The sequence below is a fragment of the Vanacampus margaritifer genome, chromosome 13 (assembly GCF_051991255.1).
Source record: "Vanacampus margaritifer isolate UIUO_Vmar chromosome 13, RoL_Vmar_1.0, whole genome shotgun sequence".
Taxonomy (NCBI): Eukaryota; Metazoa; Chordata; class Actinopteri; order Syngnathiformes; family Syngnathidae; genus Vanacampus; species Vanacampus margaritifer.
The window spans coordinates 24,325,292-24,341,241 of record NC_135444.1 but is presented as its reverse complement, the minus strand read 5'-3'; the positions used below and the strand labels follow the sequence as shown (position 1 = coordinate 24,341,241).

Sequence of the window (15,950 nt, the reverse complement as noted above, 5' to 3'; positions counted from 1 at the left end):
AATGTAAAACACATGGTTTTAAAATTCAGAAATGTAAGTATGTCACACATTTTCATAATTACACTATTTCCCACACGCAGATACAAGCGTGCACCAGCGGAAGCAGTCGGTAACCACCGTGCCTCCATGACGGCCATATTGGCAGGGGCGAGTTTCACATCTAAGGCAATGCATGGGCATTGCAAATAGGTTATAACTTGCTTATTTTCCACGCTGCTTTTCATGAGGGTTACCTTTTTTTCCCAAATTCTAAAATGTTTTGTATACATAAAACATTTAAAGATAAAAAAAAAAGAAGACAAATACATATATTGATTCGTTAAAAGGCTTTTCCCAGTTTCTTTTGTCACGTTATGCACAAGCATATGCAGCAGAATATGCCTGCATTCCCATTCTTTTATGTTTCTTGCCGTCGAAATGCGTGTAACTCACTGACGACCTTGACCCTCCTAAAGCACACAGCTCATTGAGCGCTTGTTCATATGTATGGCTATTGGCGACATACGTTCCGGGCCGGCCTCTTCTTCTTTCATTTTTTTTTTTACTTGTCATGTGACAGGCAAAGCATCAAGGAATATCTTCTCTGTGGTGAGTTCAATTTTGTCTCTCGCTAAGAAACGTCAAGTATCGACGAATGAATGTCAAGTTACTTTCGACTTTGTTTTTGTTTGTTGCGTTTACTGACCAGAATGCTTGTGTGCTGACGATGTTTTTTTTTCTGATGCGTTTACGGACCTGAGCCGTATCTGTCGAAATTGACGTTGTTAAAGTACCACTGACTGCCACCCACACCCGCTTTTAAGTGAGGCGAAATTCTTTCTCCGCATTTGATCCATCCATCCATCCCGTGAGGGAGCGGTGAGCAGCAGCATTTGGTGATCTCATGTTGTCACCTGGAACACTTTTCACCTGCGGTAGTTCAGTTTTTGTGCATGACTAACCGTCACCTGTTCGTGATCGTTTTGTTCGAGAATACGCGTTAGTGCAGTGGCGTTGGAATGTTTAATGACTTGTTTTGTGCGCATGCGTGTATGTTGCAGTGCAGAGATGTGGCTCCCGCAGCGGCTACTGCTGCTGCTGTGGCTACTAGCCAACATCTCAGGTGAGTCGGCCAGCATTCGAGGCAAAATGACTTTTGTCGGTGAAAAAGTAACCAAGTGATCGCGTGCGACAGAATCACGGGTGTCGCTGTCTGCCCCGGAGGAGGTGACGATTCAAGAACGCACCAGTGCCAACCTGAGCATCGCCTCCAGGTGAGTAAGCACAAACATGGGAAGAAGTCTTTGTAGGTTGTGAAGGACTGTATACTTCAAAAATCCATACTTTTGCGTGTCCAATAAATCAAATGATGAGATAAGACATGAACACAGTCCCTGCGCAAGGATGATTTATTTCAGAGAATTCTCCGGTCACAGCAATACTGAACATCGGGTATGAGGTGGAATTTCAGAGTGCCCGTGTGCCCCCTCCCTTGGGAAAGGGGCATTTTATAGTATCGAGTTTTGGAAGTAAAACGCTCCTTCTCCTCCTACTAAGAATGAGTAGAACAGATTGGTTCTCACACAATATGTTACATAATATTATTTTCGTACACAGACTGCACCTGTGTTCATTCTTTTTAGACAAAATATACTCTCAGGGTACCTCTCGTACTTCTTCCCATAACAAAATCTCACAAACAAGTTGAACTCGACAGCTCCTAATGTAGTATAGTTGTAGGAGTGCGCACCCTCTCTCTCGAACAGAATGTGTTTTCGCACAGAACACTGAGAAGCAACTTTTAGACCAAACAATGTGTACCAGCTTAGGTTAAGGTTAAATTCTACTGAGTTCAACGCTATTTTACCTACTTCACATCTATAAAACATTTCAACATGGTTAATATATGAAATAAAGAATTAAAAATGTTAATAATGTCGAACAGTTGCCAGTCAGGTTGCTGCAGGTAAATGTTGTCAATAGCAAAGGTTGAATGAAGGCAACTGGACCGTTTTCTTGTTTGTTGAAGACGTTTCACCGCTTTCGTCAGCCTTTTGGATGGAAGGTGAGCCAAACAAGTCAAGTCCATTTTCCGCCATTTAACCTTTGTTTACAAAAATGGAAAGAATTCACCGCCAACTTTTGAACCTTTGAGTGGAGCCCTGCTCAGACTCGGGGCTGTGTTGGGAATCATTTACTCATTCCCAATCTCTACTCCCTGATCAGTCATCACTATGGATTTCTAGAATTGTCCCCTAAAAAAGGTCACATGAGTGATTGTCACGATTGAATCGGCCTTCCAGGGGCTCCAAACAGGCTGCTGGCGAACTCAATATTGCTTAGCTGGAAGCATTTTGTTTTTTGTTTTCTTTCACTGCCGCAAGCTGTTTGTGATTTTGTGTCTACATTTAGAAAGTAGGCGGACAAACGCACCCGCTTTCTGTTGGTGCTTGAGTTTGAGTCAATTGATTTCCATTTTTCTGTCAATTGAAAATGATTTGTAGATCGTCACAAGATAATAATCAACAAATGTGAATCATTTCTGAATGTGCAATTAATTGCAGTAAATTTGTTATTTCCAGCTCTCCACAAGTATTTTGATTGAGATGGAAACCACAATTAATCAAACGATAATTTGTTGCCTGAAAACGAGTCAACGGTGTCATCATAGCCGCACGTCCCGTCTTCACTGCACGATTAACACTTGATTCTTCAACGTACTTTTTTTGTCACTTACAAAATGACCTCGTAAAATTCAAGCTTGCTGCATTTTCATTTTTGCACACAATCAATCGTCAGTGTATAAACATCGTCCTTATCTCTTGATCGTGTCGATTTTTTTTTCTTCTTCTCATTTTGTTCTGTTAGTATTGTGACAAAACTTTGAACTTGCTGGGCTAACGTGGGCCCTCGTGTTATTGTATCTTGTGCCATATCATGTGGTATAACGAAATACGCCCTTGGGTCTTTGTATCCTTGAATTTTGAAACATAACTCGAAAGGACAAGGAGAAGAACATACTAAAATAATGGCAATTAAAAAACAACAATAGATCAAGCCGTACACATTTAGAATGCGACAAGAAGAAGTTGCGTGATTGAACTCTATTGATAAGCAAACTTGTTTTTCACATTTTGGGAAGAATTCGTGCCGTTGAGTAGCGTTGTCTCACTTCGACAGCGTTTTATGGTGACGAGTCTTGCTTTTATTTTGAAGGACTATCACTTCCAAAGTCAATGAACGCTAATTTCACGTTAGCATACCAGTGGGATTTTACATTGACTAACTTGCTATGTTTTAAAAACAAAGTATTTAAAATATACAATGTGCGTCATCCTTTTGTTGTGTGCCTAATTTTAAAGTCAACTTCAAGTGGGGTGTCAAGAAACAGCTTAAAGCTCGCTCAGGGACGGCAGAATCACATGCGTGACACGCTCGCATTCAGCTTACTTTCAAAATGTCGGGAACTTGTAAACGCACGCTAATCATTTTTTCTTTGATTGGATCAAAATCCAGAGAAGCCATCACGGAAATCACCTTAACATTTTGACAACTTGTCCAGCCCACTGATCTAAATCTATTACTGCACACGCGCTTGTGCAAGCCATTGAAGCCACAGGGCGGCCATCTTCCTCCTCCCGTCTCACGAGCAGACCACTGTAGAAACTATACGTACAGATGAGACGTATACAATTCGTAGGCTCTTAGTGTAGGCTTTGTGGCAGGGTGGTCACTATTTTTTAACAAGTAAAAAAAAAAAAATACAATAAAAAGTTCACAAGGGGACGGTATGTGCTTCTTTGAAGACCCCCTTTTCCTTTTATCGCTCAGTTCCTTTGAGCCCAATATTACATCTTTTGTTGAATTAAAGGTCTAACTCTTTCCTCCTGTTTTAAGCATATCATTCATCCATGTATTTGGCAAGTTGTAAAATGTCTGAAGTCATCTTGTTTATGTTTAACAAATTGAAAACATCATAAAACACGCTGTTTCTACCAAGTGCAGTCTCAATTGTTTTCCAATTTCCATCCTGTGAATGTATAGGATGGAATGGCGAGAAACAAAATGGCGGCCTATCGTCTATCCAGTCATATATTCCGATCAGTGGTCCAGCCCTGCTCGCTAGAAAATGATGGCGTCGCTATTAGCTGGTGGTCAGGACGCGTTTGCTAAGCGAAGTGTGTGCGTGTTTGCAGTGCGCCGCTGGAGCAGCCGCTGGTCGTCCGCCTGAACGTCACTTACAGCTCCAAGAGCAACTTCTCAGCCATCCTCAGCTTGCCGCAGCAGGTAAGACCAGAAGGGCCGCTCTGGAAAACTCCATGACTCGCAATCCCGCCACCGCTGTCGTTCAGGTGACGCTGCCCGCCGCGGCGACGTCGGTCAGGTTCGCGGTGACGGCCCACGTGGCCGGACAGGTGACGGCGTACCTGCTGAGCAACGGCACAGAAGGCGGCGGGTGAGTGGCGGGCGGGGCGCCGGACGACACGGCGGCGGCGGCGGCGCCTCCTGACGCCCTGGTGTCGTCTCGGCAGCTCGGCGTCGCGTCTGCACTTCCTGGTTGTCCACAGCCATGCGGTGGCGCTGCTGAGCGAGGCGGTGGGCTGGATCTACTTCCTGGCCTGGTCCGTGTCCTTCTACCCGCAACTCTGGGAGAACTTCAGGCGCAAAAGGTGCCTTCCTTGGATTGCAAGCCACGTGACTGGCCACGTGGAAAGCGGCGTGACTTTTGACCTTTGGTGTGATTGCAGCGTGGTGGGCCTCAACTTTGACTTCCTGGCGCTCAACCTGACCGGCTTCTTGGCCTACAGCGTCTTCAACATCGGCCTCTTCTGGGTGCCGGCCATCAAGGTGACGCCTTTGCCCGCCTGTGGCACGTCATGTGATTTCACGCGCCACTTCCTGAGCAGGAGGAGTACCTGCAGAGGAACCCCAACGGCATCAACCCGGTCAAGGCCAACGACGTCTTCTTCAGCCTGCACGCCTTCCTGCTGTGTCTGTTCTACGTCGGCCAGGCCGCCGTCTACGAGGTGGCGGCCGCTACGCTTTCCACAAATTCTCTTTTTGCAGGATCTGTGTGCGAAAGGGTTTCTGGAAAAGCCTGCTGTTGTTTTTTTCCTCTCAAGAGGGGGGGTCAGAAGGTGTCGTGTACGGCCCGCCTCCTGCTGCTGATTGGCTGGTCCTTTGCGGGCGTCACCTTGTTCCTGGCCGTCTTGCGGCGCCTCAGTTGGTTGGACTTCCTCTACTACTTGTCCTACATCAAACTGGCCGTCACGCTGGTCAAGTACGTGCCGCAGGTCGGTCTTCCCTCCCTCCCTCGATCCACCCGCCGCCGTTTCGGGGAACAAATGTCACGTGACTTTCCCGCCATCAGGCCTTCATGAACTACCGTCGGAAGAGCACGGCCGGCTGGAGCATCGGCACCGTGCTGCTGGACTTCAGCGGCGGCCTGCTCAGCATCGCGCAGATGATTTTGGATTCCTACAACAACGGTAACGCGTCTTCGCCTTCTCGACAAATCCCATCGCCGTCCATTGCATGAATCGTTTCTGCCCTCATCCGATTGTCCAGCATATCAAAAGGGTTGTTGGCGTGATGAGGGAGAATTCCATCAATCGTTTCAGCTCCAACTATGTGATGGGCTTTTCTGTGTACAGACGAGTGGCGCCTGATCTTCGGGGACCCCACCAAGTTCGGCCTGGGTCTCTTCTCGGTGGTCTTCGACGTGCTCTTCATCTTCCAACATTATTGCTTGTACCGCTCGCGCTACCGGGAGATTGGCCGCAGCCAGGCCGAGTGAAGCGCCGACCTCATCGCCTCCTCCAACTGCAGCGCTCCAGTTTAACTGGCCGACAACATTTGCGGGCGTCAACATTCTTCAAATCAAATCTTGAATGAAGATTGAGATAAAAAAAAAAAAAATCTTCAATCTGATTTTTTCTCCCCTTTCCTCCTAAAAACAATTCAGGCATTTTCTCCAAATATAAAGCGTTTCTTGTCGTGATTTTTTTCCCCCTTAGGGGGAGGACGGGATGGGGGCTTGGGGGGGGGGGTGGGGTTAATGTTTTGTTCACCCTCCCAAAAAATGACATTCTTTTTTTCTTCAAATAATAAAAATATTTGTATATATTTAAAATAAAATACTGAAAAAGACATTCCCAGAAGATATTGTCTTTATTATTATTTTTTTTAATCTTAATGTTGTTGTTTGCTTGACCTCAAAACGTGTTTTTTTCTTTCTTGAAAAAATAAATACATATTTGAAGTATGACTTTTTTTTCCTCAAAAAGGTTTTTACTTTTACAGCCATTATCTTGAAAAATACTAATTTTACCTCAAATAGGCTTTTTTTCCCCTGGCAAAAAAAAAAAAAACGGGGACCAACGCTGTATGTATAAATATATATGTACAAAACCAAAAACATTTTATTTGTATTAAAAAATTATAAAACACATTTTTTGTCCAAACAATAAGACTTTTCCTCTTTTTTGGTAAGACCACTTTCCTGAAAAATATATCACTTTTTTGTCGAAATCAAACTTTTTTCATGATAAATTGTAAATATTCTAAGCTATAAATAATATTTTTCTTTCTTCTTCAAAGAAGGAATTCATGGGGGGGGATCAAGCATTTCTCTGAGAAAAAGTCCATAGAAAACTGTTTTTGGAAAAGCAAATGATGGAAAATTGAGCAACTATTTCTCAAAAAAGAAATGATTTGCTCTTCAAATAATAAAAGTAAAAACGTCAACTTTTGTCAAGAAATCCTATATTTTTCCCTTCTTAAAAATGAGTTTGTTTTGGTCGGACGCTGATTTTTCTCCACTTTGATTGTTTGCGTCGTGATTTTTGTATTCGTCTTGGCCGCTGATTGCAAGCATGTCTGCCACTAATGAGCTCACACGTGCCAGCTGTTTGACCTCCCGTGCGATTGGCGGTCCGAGCTCGTCAATCTGCTTAAAGTGCGCACCCAAGTGTGTTTGCATCGTGTGCTGTTGTTCACGATGGTCGCTCACCTGCTTGTTGGTCTGCTGTGGTGCGCCTTGGCCCCGCTGGCCCACCTGCGGAGTGCGCCTTTGCTGGGGGTCACCTGCAGGAAAGACGGCGTGGAGACGCTGGCCGACTTTGCCGTCCAGCATATCAATGGGCAGCACAAGCACGGCTTCAAGTTTAAGCTCAACAAGATCCTCGGCAGCAAATATCAACAGGTTAGCATTTAGCATTAGCGCCACACGGTTTAAAAGTTTTTTTTTTTTTGTTTTAAGGAAGTAGTGGAATTATCAAGTGTAAATGGTACAGAAAATTGTACTTTAACATTTAGGAAACTGACTTTCTTTTCTTTTCTTTTAATACAATGAAATCTATTTACTCAGTTTAAATTTCTTTCCAAATGTTCATTTTCGTGAACGAGACTCATGAACGGGTTAGCTTAGCATTCCCATTTAATCAAAATCATTTTTTTTTTGGGGGGGGGGGGCATCAGATGGCGGGCGGCTGCCACGTGGACGTGTCTCTCAAGCTGGTGCAGACCAAATGTCACTTCAGCGACCCTAAATCTCACCAGCAGTGCGTCCCCTTCCGAATGGATGAACGCGTAATGATTCCGTCGCGACCTTCGCCCCCCTCCCCTCATGGTGCCAGCTCATGAGGGCTTGTTGGTTTCAGGGTGCGGTGGCGACGTGCGATGTCAGTCTTGCGGTGGCATCCGGCAGGGCCTCGGTCAACAGGCACCTTTGCGACACCAGGCCAGGTAAGGGGCCACAAACGCTCGCCATCGTTGGAAAATGACCAGAGTCAAATTTTTTGATTTAGAAAATGCTTCTGAAAAGATTCATTGCCGTCAGAATCCTTTCCTGCTCACTACATGTAAACTTGAAACGCTCTCCTTTAAGGTCAAGTTTTATTTTGCCTAACCAGCTTTTTTTTTTTTTTTTGCGTGTGGAGGTTTGATGTTAACATGTGTTCTGTTTTCAGAACACACCAACGCGGAAATGGCCTGGATTTGTCCCGACTGCCCCATCTTGTTGCCCCTGGATGACCCGAACGGCGAGAAAGCGGCACACCAGGTGGTGCTCAAATTCAACCGCGAGAGCCGACACCGCAATTTCTTCACCCTGATGGAGGTTGCTCAGCTGACGGGCGGGGTGAGCGACGACTGCTTTTGCTGCATCACAGGCCAAATTCGTTTTTTTGTTTTGTTTGTTTGTTTTGTTTTGAAACCATCTTTTCCTGCGTGGCAGCACATTCCCAACATGGGCACGCTGACGTGGCTCAAGTTGGCCCTGGTGGAGACGGACTGCCCCCGAGAGGCCACGAATACGTTTGCACCCTGCACGCCGCTCTGCCCCAATCAAGCTGTCAGTTAGCCGTCATGCTAATGCAACGTTCAAACAAAGACAAATGTTTTTACTTTGTCAGGATTGTCAACTTTCTTTTCTTTTTTGACGGCATTTATTTTCCCTTTCAGGGTCACGTCTTTTGCCAGGCCACTTATTACAACAGGCAAGCTAAAATTGCGCAACTTGAATGTGAATTTTATCCACCGCAAGTAAGTCAACAACAAAAGTTCATGTCATTACTTGTATGCACAAAGCCCCTTCTTATTATTATTATTATTTTTCCCTTCCCGCAGATGTCTGTGTCGGGCCCCGCATGCGGGCTGTTGTTCCATCAAAGGCTGGAAGCTTTTGCTTGCAAGGCGCAGCTGGGAATCCGCAAGCCGGCCGTCCATCACATTTGTCCCTTCCCGCTTATTGTCAATCGGCCATAATGGCAGAACACGGCGTTGTGCTTGGCAACTCGTGATTAACAATAAAAAACAAGCACATTTAAGTCTGTGGTGTGTGTGCTTAGTTGCTTTGAGAAAAAATCAAACTATGAACATAAGGTTTCAAGGACTTGACGTTTTTCTGCCTGTGACCTTTGCCCTCCCACATGTTTGGAGTCTGGGCTCCATCTAATAACATTGGGGTTACATGGCATGAATGCAAAAGACATTGAAACCTTGGCTTGTATTTTCAGGATAAAAGTTCCATTTTGCTCCATCCCAGCAAATGTGTTTGGAGGTTCTGATAAGCCTCTAGCGTTTCTTTTCATGCCCTTTTATCTGAAGTGTGTACCTTCATACTGCATACCTTGTCAGTGGCCTGATGTATATTGTAAAGCATAGTGTGTAACATCTCCATCAGTCAGGAGTGACCTTTGCTAAACATTTTTGACAATTGGAAACATCCTACCAAAGTACTTGTGGGTCATCTCGCTCAGGAACATTTTTGGGCAAGAAATGAGAATCCCAATAGGGTCAAGATTTGGTTGCAAATGAGATGTACCCCGGATTCTCCGGATTTTGGAACTACAGATGAGCGTCAACTGAATGCAGTCAAACCACGCATGTAAGCAGGGCACGTGCGTGTAGCAGACATTTCTGCTCCACTATGGTTGGTTGTCAAATGAAATTAATTTTGTTCTTAAAATATGGATTTATTCTCAAAAGGTTATAAGGTTTCCCTCCTTATACAATAATACAGATGAACTTGTCTTCATTTTTTTCCTAAAAAATTATTTATTTTTACAAATCCTTATTTCCTCATGCATACGACTACTGTAATAAAATAAATCTAATTAAAAATGGTTTTGTTTCTAAAATGGATACAAAAAAAATGGGGGGGGGGTGGTGTGGTAAAAAAATTATTTCCCCCCCAAAATATTTTCCGGTCCTTCGGCTTCCAGCTGAGGTGAATGAGCCATCACTCGTCACCATGGTGATTGAGTGATGAAATGCCCCCCCTACACACACACACACACACACACACACACACACACACACTACTAATTAGCACACAGGTGTCAGCTGTCTGCGCTGCCTTGCGATTGGCCGGCAGAGCTCGCCAGCCTGCTTTAAGTGCGAGCGAGTGTTTGTCACCTGCACAACTCGATCGTTTGTCATGATGGCGACTCACCTATTTGCGGTTCTGCTCTGGTGCGCGGCGGCTCTGCCAGGCTTTGTGGCGACCCAAACGGTGACGTGCGGCGAGGACAGCGTGAAGGCGGCGGCTGGCATGGCCGTGCGGCACATCAACGGGAGGCACAAGCACGGGTTCAAGTTCAGGCTGCAAGAGGTCCAGAGCAGCAGTTACCAACAGGTTAGCGCTTAGCATGATGATTGTTTGTATACAAGTATTCCTTTGTAAAAGGTATGTAGCATTCACTTAAAATAATTTTTAAGTACTTAAATGTGTTGTTTTCAACAGCAGTGTAAGAAATCTTAAACTTTTTTGTTGTTGTTTTTGGTGGATGATGGCCGAAGCAGCTAACCTAAATGTTAGCACTGCTCAACTTGTTGTCCCCACTTGATGACATCATCACTCCACACTGAGGCAGTCCCTGTTTGAAAGCCCTCAAATGTTAACTGTCGTTTATTTAATAAAAAAACAACCTTTAAAGCAGACAATGGACATGTTGACCGTGCTGATTGTTGAAATGTAGCAATGCTAACTTTTAGCCACCTAGCATGACGCGTGGGAACATGTCATAACCAGCAAGTCCAACAAGGAGTAACTTATGAGGGAGGCGTATGTTGATGCTGCTGAAGTGCCCAAATATGAGGTTTTTTGTCTTTCAGTTTTCCGGCGGTTGCCACATCGACGTGAACGTGAAGCTTGTGCAGACCAAATGTCACTTCAGCAACCCCAAACCTGCCAACGAATGTCAGCTGTGGCGGCTGGACGAACGGGTGAATATTCTTTCGGACTCCACAGCTGCTTCCGATGTTCTAATTGCGTTTTTTGTTTTCCAGGGCGCAGTGGCCACCTGCAGTGTTGAATTCTGGGTGATGTGGGGCGTGGCCAAAATCACTAAATACGAATGCACCACCCGACCAGGTCTTCACACACAAACGCACCTTGTTTTTATTTCTTTTTAGATCAAGATCAGCGGCATTTAGGAGTCGTGTCTGGATACAAATGATCTTTAATAAACGGTTCTTTAGAATGGAACACCGCAAAAATCATCGGACACAAACATGGCTGAGAAGTCGGTTTGTGGATATAAAAAAAATGCACAACCTCAACTTTAATCATTAATGAGGTTGTGCTTTTTGGATATAATTGGAATGAATGGATCATCATTGGCTAGCTAGAAAATGCATGAGCAATAGATGTAAATTATTAGCATTTACTTTTTGTGAAAGGTTGTCTGATAAAAGTTCAAATGCCATTTGAGTTTCTTCTATAAAACGTTGTCTTTTGCTAGTGAGCAAATGTGCCGCCTGCGTGCAGAACTGGCCAACAAGGAGCTGCTAATGGTTTGTCCCTCCTGCCCCGAGTTGTTGCCTCTGGACGACCCGACGGGCGTGAGCGCCGTGCACGAGGCGGTGCTCAAGTTCAACCGGCAGAGCCGACACTACAATTACTTCACCCTGATGGAAGTGGCTCAGCTCACAGCCGCGGTAAGGACTCGCGTTTCGTTTTTTTTTTTATTCAACCCTCTCACGCATTTTGACTTTATCGCCCACTTGAACGCCGCCTCATCTTCAGGACAACGTAAACATCGGCACCATCACCCGTCTGAAGTTTGCCCTGGTGGAGACCACGTGTCCCCGAGAGTCCAAGCACACGTTTGCCGCCTGCACGCCTCGCTGCCCCGACCGAGCTGTGAGTTAGCTTAGCTTGTCGCCTTTTTTTTTTTTTTTTTTGTCCCCCAGTGATCTGACTTGTTGTCTTTTGAAGAATCACGTCTATTGCCAAGCGTCCTATTACAACTCGCACCGACAAGTGGGAGAACTGGACTGTGAAACGTACCCGCCAAAAGTAAGTCTTGAGCCAAAGCGCACCATGGACTTGTACGCGCAGAGTGCCTCATTGTTCCTCTGGGGTTCTCCACAGAATTCCGAGCCCCTCCCGGCTGGCGAGCCGGAGCCCGTCTGCAGGCCGTTATTCCACCAGAGTTCGGAAGCTTGCGTTTGCAAGGCCAAGCTGAGAAATCCTCAGCCGTCCATCCACCACATTTGTCCCTTCCCGCTTAACACGCAGCAACTTCAATAAAAATATTATAAAAAATTGCTGCTGCTCTTCTGTGATCACATGGCTGCCGTTTGGGCTTGGACAAGTGGGCTTTGATGCTAAAGGCTAAGAACAGGGTCCAAATTGGATTGGGATAACTTTTTTTTTTTTCTTAATCTGACACCATTTTAGGTGAACCCTCAAAAAAAAAAGCATTGGCATATTTTCTTCAAATTACCCAAAAATACTTTTCTAAACTATTTGAGAATTTTAACTATTTTTATCCCCTCAAAATTCCTAGGATAATTAAAATAGTTTCAGAAAAAGATGAACTCGGAAAAACTTTTTAATCAGTCTTTTTTTCTTTTATTTTTTCTACTGCTCAACTGAGGCAATGAGTTGTCACAATGGTGATCGATTGAAGGCCTGCCCACCATTAAAACTAGCACATCGACGTCAGGCATTTGTCCTGTTTGCTTGTCAGTCTCCCTAAAGTGCTTGCAAGCATTTTTCGACTGCTGCTTGCGCTTCTCCATTGTTTGTCATGACGGCGACTCACCTATTTGCCGTTCTACTCTGGTATGCTGTGGCGCCGCAGTCTTTGCCTTCGGTGGCGATGACAGCGTGAAGGCGGCGGCTGGCATGGCCGTCCGCCACATCAATGGGAGGCACAAGCACGGGTTCAAGTTCAGGCTGCGGCAGTTACCAACAGGTTAGATCTTAGCATTAGGGATGGCAGAAATGGAACATTGAAACGATCAAATCATTAAACGATTTGTTCACAAAGAGTTGATCTTTTGGAACGTTTGAAACATCCCCCCTACAGCGACATCTGGTGGCCAAGTGTAAAACATTACAATGAACAGTAGATCAGTGTTGCCAGCTCCCCAGTAAGGAAACTATTGGCTGTCATCACCTATCAATCGGCAATCGGGCTATAATTGTAATGGACGCGAGAGAAGAGAGAGAAATAATATCATGGGAAACAAAAACTGAATGCCCCGTCAAAGCAAGTATAAATGAGCTTTTTGTTGCTGATACTTGGTTCGTCGCTTGTTTGAAAATTTTGCCTCTCAACATGACTTAAATGCTTTGATGAAACCTCCAGTGCTGTAACATTTAATCAACAACTACATTTCAACAGGCTACATTTCAAAGGCTTTTTTTTTTTTTTGCGACAGGGCATCAAGTTTTGACGGCAAGTATTAGAGGGGAAAAAGAATGGCCTGCAAAAACATGACACCTGGGTTTCGGACCTTTTTCCCAGCCCATTGTGAAGGTGCGCTACTAAACCAACCGCCGCGTTCAAAAGGATGTTGACATTTTATCATGTAAGAATGAATGAATCAGCAGGGCAATTTTACATACAAAGTATACTTAAGTTAGATTTATTTCAGATTTAAGAGATTTTAATAGTGCAATGGTCGGATTTGATTGAATTTTAGAAAAAGCACTTGGCTGAAACAATGTGACACTTGGAGGCGTAATGGAACGCGGGAGGCAACTGTCACGTGACATCCTGATTCTGAGACAGATTTAGGAACGCGATTCGAATCACAAGTTGGACCTGGGTTCCGGTCCACAGCAAAATGTCACCAGGCATAAGCAGTCAACACCAACTAATTATGTTAAGCTCCCTTGGTTGGATGACTGCTTAAGTGATTGCTTTGGCCTGACTTCTAGTGTTTTGCAATTGTGTTAAATTTGAAGCTGAGGGCGTAATACTAAAACTGTTACTGTCCTAGAAATTGTAATCAACTTTTTTTTTATGGTTATGTAGGGCTGTCACTATTGACTCTTTTGGGATAAGATTATTCCACTGAATAATCACCAAACGCTCTATATTTCATGTTTTGTTAATCCACAAAGGTTAAATTAAGTGGCTATAACTAATCTGTGCATTAAACAAAATTAGTCTATGCTAAACGGTTAGCAATCGCGATTAGCATTAGCATGTTAGCGATTACTATTTAAGGTAAACAAACGCTAGCCACTATTTAGGTCACACAGGCATAATTATATCAACATTACACACGTCATATTGTCTTAAATGTCACTTACAGACGATTCAACGAGTTTATGAGTAAATGAGTGGTGCTGCCTGTTAGCTACAATTAGCACAAGTACTTCCTGTCCACTACGTGCCCGTGTAGAAACATGGACGGCGGCGCAAACAAGGTTCCGGCAGAGCTTCGAGGCAGAAATTTCAGTCAACCTCTATTTAAGGTCGACTTTTTTTCTCCAGCCATATAGATACTTTTGTCCCCGAGAGTCCAAGCACACTTTCGCCGCCTGCCAGAGCTGTGAGTTGCAACCCGCTTCTTTACTTAACGTGATCTTGGACTTTTTTGATCACTTGTTTTGAGCATTTTGTTTTTCTATTTTGACTCTTCAAAGGGGAGTTTGGGCTAAAATTTTCTGTGCACAAGTCTGAACCAAGTATGCATTCTTATCTTTGGAATAATGAAATGTCTGAATGCAACATTTTTCTACCTCAGGTTGCTACCATTTGTCCTGTGGCGCCCCCTGCTGTCAACTAAAATTGACATCAGTGCCCTCAGGCAACAGCAGAGGGCGCTATCGGACAAAATGTCATCTGCGTCTTTCTGGGGGGAGGGGGTGAATTTTGCCTTGAGTTTCTGTGATTGACATGTTAACTCGATTGCTTTGGAGTTTTTAATCTGACCGTTTTTATTTTGAAGCATCACTTGTATTGCCAAACATCCTATTACAACTCGCACTGACAATTGGGAGAACTTGACTGCAAAACTCACCCACCAAAAGCAAGTCTGCAGCAAAAGCGCAACATGCACTCCGAATTCCGGGCAGGTGAGCCCGCCTGCAGGCCGTTGTTCCAGCAGAGTGCACAAACAAGCTTGCCGCTGCAAAGTGCAAGTCCACAACCACGCGCCGTCCGTCCGTCCACATTTGTCACTTCCCACTCAAGTCATGTCATTACATAACTCCAATAAAAGAACAAATGAAGTCTAGTTGTGGCTTTTCTGTGGTCAAGTGATGCAAGAACACAATCTGAAGCAATCTTGGGATTTTCCTCAAGTTGACTTTCATGCACAAGTCTGGCTCAAAATTTCATTGAGAACATCTTGACTTTTGGTTTCAAAGACTATTTTGGAGGGAAACTTAAAAATAAATGACCACTGCAATAAATGAAATTCGGAAGTAGTTTTTTTTTTACATTTATTATAAATGTTTAGTAGTTCATATACTTTCCTCAAGTATTTTTTTAACATTTGTCCTTTTTAAACACTCAAACCATGCATTTTCTAAAATAGGTACATTGCTGTAAAAAAGTAATGTAAAATTGTACAAAAAAAAAAAAATCTGTGATCTGCCTTCGAGCAAGGGAACACTATTCAAATTTTGTTTATGCAAAGCACGTTTCCTTGAGACTATTCCTTCAAAATTGTGGCCTACAAGCCCGGTTGTAAAGCTGAAAGGAGACCAAGGAGGCCTGGTTCGAGACAGCCGGGATGCTCGACTGACTCAAACTGAAGCGATGAATAAAATGACTCATTTGGACACAACACACAACCTGACACTGAAAAGAACAATCAGAAAGCCAACGAAACGCGAGTGGCCAAAACCACTTGAGACAGATCAAGGATTTGGTTTACTGTCAACCAAGCCTGAAGAATCTACAAGGGTATTTTTCATGTAAAATTGACATCAAGGATGCAGTTTACCATCAACTGGATATGAAAGTGCAAAAAATGATCCGGGTCAAGGCACCATCACCAGGCAGTGTCCTGCCCAAGTCTCAAAGCCACATGACCACCAACTGCCGACCTAAGAACCTGAGCTGCCTACTTTGCCTCTTTCAATAACTGCCGGGTTTAAATGATGCACATTCCATGCCAGGCAACAGACGGGGGTCGGAACCAGTTACATTTACTTTTGTAACGCTGACAAATTTACCGCACAATATTTTACTTAGTTGTTGGTTCCCCCTATTCAT

General features: G+C 44.2%; 3 protein-coding genes across 6 annotated transcripts; all 3 read left to right on the top strand.

The window, feature by feature from the left end:
• Nucleotides 1-490: 490 nt before the first annotated feature.
• On the top strand, nt 491-6,027 carry ctns (cystinosin, lysosomal cystine transporter). Of its 4 annotated transcripts, XM_077583786.1 has the most exons (11): nt 491-588; nt 1,041-1,102; nt 1,175-1,253; nt 4,176-4,266; nt 4,332-4,435; nt 4,512-4,649; nt 4,728-4,827; nt 4,887-5,006; nt 5,103-5,273; nt 5,351-5,468; nt 5,634-6,025. In XM_077583786.1, the coding sequence occupies exons 2-11, from the start codon at nt 1,048-1,050 to the stop codon at nt 5,774-5,776; spliced, it is 1,119 nt and encodes a 372-aa protein (XP_077439912.1). In that variant the 5' UTR covers nt 491-588; nt 1,041-1,047; the 3' UTR covers nt 5,777-6,025. The 4 variants fall into 4 exon arrangements, with proteins under 4 accessions (XP_077439912.1, XP_077439909.1, XP_077439911.1 ...); XM_077583783.1 differs by having other exon boundaries at nt 4,887-5,273; nt 5,634-6,027; XM_077583785.1 differs by lacking the exon at nt 491-588 and adding an exon at nt 595-858 and having other exon boundaries at nt 4,887-5,273; nt 5,634-6,027.
• Nucleotides 6,028-6,956: 929 nt separating this feature from the next.
• Nucleotides 6,957-8,807, top strand: LOC144062422 (alpha-2-HS-glycoprotein-like). Its single transcript, XM_077583797.1, has 7 exons — nt 6,957-7,183; nt 7,459-7,569; nt 7,641-7,725; nt 7,950-8,119; nt 8,216-8,332; nt 8,443-8,523; nt 8,608-8,807. The coding sequence occupies exons 1-7, from the start codon at nt 6,980-6,982 to the stop codon at nt 8,743-8,745; spliced, it is 906 nt and encodes a 301-aa protein (XP_077439923.1). The 5' UTR covers nt 6,957-6,979; the 3' UTR covers nt 8,746-8,807.
• Nucleotides 8,808-9,890: 1,083 nt separating this feature from the next.
• On the top strand, nt 9,891-12,033 carry LOC144062419 (antihemorrhagic factor cHLP-B-like). Its single transcript, XM_077583793.1, has 7 exons — nt 9,891-10,117; nt 10,597-10,707; nt 10,771-10,855; nt 11,252-11,421; nt 11,510-11,626; nt 11,702-11,782; nt 11,858-12,033. The coding sequence occupies exons 1-7, from the start codon at nt 9,920-9,922 to the stop codon at nt 12,014-12,016; spliced, it is 921 nt and encodes a 306-aa protein (XP_077439919.1). The 5' UTR covers nt 9,891-9,919; the 3' UTR covers nt 12,017-12,033.
• Nucleotides 12,034-15,950: the final 3,917 nt, after the last annotated feature.